At 39.7% G+C, this 5,583-nt stretch overlaps 1 protein-coding gene across 1 annotated transcript in view; it reads right to left on the bottom strand.

The window, feature by feature from the left end:
• The window catches only part of LOC106875444 (cytoplasmic dynein 2 heavy chain 1), a 297,845-nt gene that overhangs the window by 106,330 nt on the left and 185,932 nt on the right, over nucleotides 1–5,583 (bottom strand). The window contains exon 38 of the mRNA XM_052974965.1: nucleotides 2,041–2,148. Within this exon, the coding sequence (XP_052830925.1) occupies nucleotides 2,041–2,148 (108 nt within the window). The remainder of the gene's footprint in view (nucleotides 1–2,040; nucleotides 2,149–5,583) is intronic.

Below are 5,583 nucleotides of genomic sequence, written 5' to 3'. Positions count from 1 at the left end.
CATACTCCACAGCAGAAGTGTTAAGGCCAGTCCTCCTGGTGAAGAGGGTTGGCCCGCAAGAGCCCAGTGCCAGTGCCAGTGCCACGTAAAAAGCCTTCATGATGGTACCTTATAAAAAGCACACAGTACACTCTGTAAAGTGGTTGGCATCAGGAAGGGCATCTAACTGCAGAAACTATGCCAAAGCAGACCTCACTGGTGCTGGGGCCACATAGAATGCACCCAGCACACTCTGTAAAGTGGTTGGCATTAGGAAGGGCATCTAGCTGTAGAAACCAAACCAAATTAGACCGGAGTCTGGTGCAGCTCCCCAGCTCTGGACAAATCGTCCAACCCATGCCTGCATAGAAAACAGATGTTAAATGATGATGATGATGATGATGAATACACATATACATATATATACTTACATCCACCCATGTCTATGTAAACAATGTGATCGAAGATAGAAAAAAATGTAATGGATGTATATGCATATTTCTGGAGTTATTGCTCCTTCTTCAGTACCACATCTAACCCATTAACTATCCATGGATACCTTGCTTAAATAGCCTCTAAGCTTAGCAGTGTAACACTATTGGATAGACTGATTTACATATTAAACACATCAAGGTATGTGGCTTAGTGGTTAGGGTATTCGGCTCACAATTGTAAAGTCGTGAGTTTGATTCCCAGTGGCACGTTGTTTCCTTGAGCAAGACATTTTTTTCATTTTGCTCCAGTTCACTCAGCTGGCAAAAATGAGTAGTACCTGTAATTCAAAGGGCCAACTTTGTCACACTCTGTGTCAAGCTGAATCTCCCTGAGAACTATGTTAAGGGTACCCATGTCTGTAGAGTGCTCAGCCACTTGCATGTTAATTTCACAAGCAGGCTGTTCCACTGATCGGATCAACTGGAACCTTCGCCATCGTAACTGACGAAATACCAGTAAGTACATTAAACATATTCCTGGCAACTGGTACATACATATTAGTTACTGGTAGGGACACAGAATTACATACCAGTTGCCAGGAATGTGTTTAATATGTAAATTGGTCTATCCAGTAGTATTACGCCACTAAAGTTATTGGCTATTTAAGCCATGTATTTGAGGATAGTTAATGTGATACTGAAGACGGAGCAATAACTTCTGAAATGTGCATGTACACCCATTACATAGTTTTCTATCTGCCAGCGCATTGTTTACATAGGTGTATTCATATATGAAACGTAATTTTCAGTGCTGGCTCTAAATTGTATGAAAACTCTTTAGAGATAAACTCAAAATTGAAAACAATGCACTGCCAAAACAAAAGCAAGGCACTGTATTGATTTTATAAACATTTAGTGTGATCGTAACCAGCGTCGCCTTACTGGCACTTGTGTCGGTGGCACGTGAAAAAACATCCGAGCGAGGTCATTGCCAGTGCTGCCGGTCTGGCTCCTGTGCAGGTGGCACGTAAAAAACACCATTTTGAGCGTGGCCACTGCCAGTACCACCTGACTGGCCCTCGAGCTGGTGGCACGTAAAAGCATCCACTACACTCTCGGAGTGGTTGGCGTTAGGAAGGGCATCCAACTGTAGAAACTCTGCCAGATCAAATTGGTGCCTGGTGCAGCCTTCTGGTTCGCCAGTCCTCAGTCAGATCGTCCAACCCATGCTAGCATGGAAAGCGGACGTTAAACGACGATGATGATGAGGATGATTAATATACTTGGCAGTATATTATGGTTGTAAAACAAAATATTGCGTCCCTACCTGCAATTAATACACACACACACACACACTCATATATTCATTCACAATGGGCTTCTTTCAGTTTCCAACAACCAAATCCACCCACAAGGCTTTGATTGATTTGGGGCAGTTCTACATACTACAAAACATATGGGAGAGGGCAGGGAAGATGCTGTTTTAGATCATATGTACACACTATCAAATGTCACCAGGGTGGATGGGAGTCAGAGGAGGAGGTTAACCAAATCAACCATAAACAGGGGTGGCTGTGGACCAACTGAAATCTTAAATCCAAATGTTCTTTATTAGCATGTTTCTCACCAGACCATCTTGTAGTGTGTAGGTTTTTAGTCGTCCAGTCTCCTCGTCATAGTAAGTATCCAGAATGTGTTGTGAATCTGGTGGAGTTTCTCCAATCATTGAAAACACCTGAATTTGGGAAAGAAAATAATAATAATAATAATAATAATAATAATAATAATAATAATAATAATAATAATAATAATGAATTCAAATTTTGCTACAAGAGCAGCAATTTTTGGGGAGGGGATGAGTCGATTACATTGACCCCAGTGTTCAACTGGTACCTATTTTATTGACCCTAAAAGGATGAAAGGCAAAGTCGACCTTGGCAGAATTTGAACTCAGAACATAGCAACAGATAAAACACTGCTAAGCATTTTGCCCGGCGTGCTAACGATTCTGCCAACTTGCTACCTAATTAATGATAATAATAATAATAATCCTTTCTACTAAAGGCATAAGGCCTGAAATTTTGGGGGAGCGGCCTGGTTAATTACATTGACCCCAGTGTTTCACTGGTATTTAATTTATCGACTCTAAAAGGATGAAAGGCAAAGTTGACCATGGCAGAATTTGAACTCAGAACGTAGTGATGGATGAAATGCTGCTAAGCATTTTTCACAGTATGCTAATGATTCTACCAGCTTGCCACCTTAATAATAATAATACTTTCTACTCTAGGGACAGGGCCTGAAATTTTAGTGGGAGGTGGGTAAATCAATTACGTTGACCCCAGTACTCAACTGGTACTTATTTTACCAACCTTGAAAGGATGAAAGGTAAAGTTGATGTTTGCAGAATTTGAACTCAGAATGAATAGACAAACGAAATGCCTCTAAGCATCTTGTCTGGCATGCTATTGATTTTGCTAGCTGAAGAATAACAACAACAATTTTTCTCATTTGCCAACAGGGCAACAGATAACGGCAACAAAACAATGACAGGATAAAGTATTGGGATTTACAGAAAATTAAACCATTTAATAAAAAAAAGTATATAATATATGGTATACAATATTATTAGAATGACACAGGAGGACTTTTAGGGCAACCAAAAAAAACCCCCAGATTCCAAGGGAACCTGCTCACTAACAGCCCTCACTCCTCCATAATTTTCAGCGTACGGACACATTCTTAGAGAAGGTCCTTTCACTTGTACCATTCTCATATTATTCATGCCCTTTTCAAATTTACTGGGAGTGGTGGCCCAATATCACCCTCTCCAACCTCACTTTCCTTTCCAATGGAATTTGGTGTAGCCATGCATGCACCTATTGTACATATATACCATCAACATCATCACCATTTAGCATCTGCTTTTCATGCTGGCATGGGTCAGACAGTTTAGCTGGAACCAGTAAGCTGGAGAGCTGCACCAGGTTCCAGTCTGATCTGGCACGGTTTCTTATTTCTTTACTGCCCACAAGGTGCTACACACAGAGGGGACAAACAAGGACAGACAAACGGATTAAGTCGATTACATCGACCCCAGTGCGTAACTGGTACTTATTTAATCAACCCCGAAAGGAAGAAAGGCAAAGTGTGTATTTGTGTGTCTGTGTTTGTGCCCCTAGCATTGCTTGACAACCGATGCTGGTGTGTTTATGTCCCCGTCATGTAGCGGCTCGGCAAAAGAGACCAATAGAATAAGTACTAGGCTTACAAAGAATAAGTCCCGGAGTTGATTTGCTCAACGAAAGGTGGTGCTCCAGCATGGCCGCAGTCAAATGACTGAAACAAGTAAAAGAGTAAAAGAGTCTGGGAACATTTTGATACCACCTTGTATTTAGACATGAAATGGTTGATGGTAATGATATTAAATAGAGTTCCAATCAATAAAGAGGTATCATAGTAGGTGGAGGAAAGTTACGTAGACAGTGTATGGTAGGAAGCCAACACAAGAGAAGGATGAAAGAAAACTCCAGAATTAATTAGTTACAAATAATCTGAAGGATTTGAAGACTAAGATATAAAATTTACAAATCTTGTGAAAACTTAGAAAAGAAAGCAATTTTGTTGACCAGAAAAATTGCTGTCGTTGTTTAGCCCTGAGTCAAACTTGACTGAGTAGCCAGCCCTATGGTTGTATCATGATCATCCTGTATACATTTGCCCTTCATTGCCTTTGTTTTTCAATAAATTTTGAAAAGGATAAAAAAAAAAAATATTAAAATAACTCTGACATTATTCAGCTGGGATTTGGAAAATAAATTAACATGGAATTTTAATGGAAATTTTAATTCAGATTACTTTAAAATGGGAAGTTTGTATCATAGGACCAAGGGTGGTTTCAGGCAGGTTGGTATTTAAAGGGTTAAAGGCAGCAGGGTGTGGTTTATGAGAGATTTATAGGCACAAGCATGGCTGTGTGGTAAGAAGTTTGCTTCTCAACCACATGATTCTGGGTTCAATCCCACTACATGCCACCTTGGGCAAGTGTCTTCTGCTATAGTCTCAGGCTGATTAAAACCTTGTGAGTGGATTTGGTAGACGGGAAACTGAAAGAAGCCCATCATATATATATATATATATATATATATATATGTATATATACAGGGTGTCCACAAGGTCTGGGTACATGGAGTAAATAAAATCATAACATAAGCAATTAAATATAAGAAATAATAATTTCTTAAAGTATGTGTTAATCCCCATGAACCCAGACTTTGTGGACACCCTGCATATATATATGTGTGTGTGTGTGTGTGTGTGTGTGTGTGTGTGTTTTTGTGTGTTTATGTTTGTCTCTGACCACTGTATAACAATCAATGTTGGTTTGTTTATGTCTCCATAGCTAAGCACTTTGACAAGGAGTCACCAAACAATAAGTACGAAGCTTTGAAAATAAGTACTGAGTTTGATTCATTGAACTAAAACTGTCCAAGGCAGAGCCCCAGCATGTTTGCAGGCCAAAAACTGAAACAAGTGGAAAAGATTTGGTTGCTATTTCTAAAAGATCAAGTGACCAGATAGAAGCTTCATAATTAGCTCACGAGAAGTAAGTCATAGTATTTATTTCTTTATTGCCTACAGGGGGATAAACAAAGAGGGGACAAACAAGGACAGACAAAGGGATTAAGTCGATTACATCGACCCCATTGAGTAACTGGCACTTATTTAATTGACCCCGAAAGGATGAAAGGCAAAGTTGACCTCGACAGAATTTGAACTCAGAACTTAAGTTACATTATTAGCAGCAAGTGAAGTGTATCTATGTCAATTCACAGTAGTTTTGACAATAAATTATCAACAAAATAATGGCAGTGCTCCATGTGACTGCAGTTCTGGAACTGAAACTAAAGAATTAGAATTAGTTTAAGAAAGGTATTAAAGTTTCAGAAGAATTACTCTTTTACTTTACTCTTTTACTTGTTTCAGTCATTTGACTGAGGCCATGCTGGAGCACCGCCTTTAGTTGAGGAAATCGACCCCAGGACTTATTCTTTGTAAGCCTAGTACTTATTCTATCGGTCTCTTTTGCCAAACCGCTAAGTTACGGGGACGTAAACACACCAGCATTGGTTGTCAAGCGATGTTGGGGGGACAAACACACACACGCACA

Source organism: Octopus bimaculoides, chromosome 20, assembly GCF_001194135.2.
Source record: "Octopus bimaculoides isolate UCB-OBI-ISO-001 chromosome 20, ASM119413v2, whole genome shotgun sequence".
NCBI lineage: Eukaryota > Metazoa > Mollusca > Cephalopoda > Octopoda > Octopodidae > Octopus > Octopus bimaculoides.
Note: the sequence above shows the minus strand (reverse complement) of the source record. Positions and strands in the feature narration are given on the sequence as shown.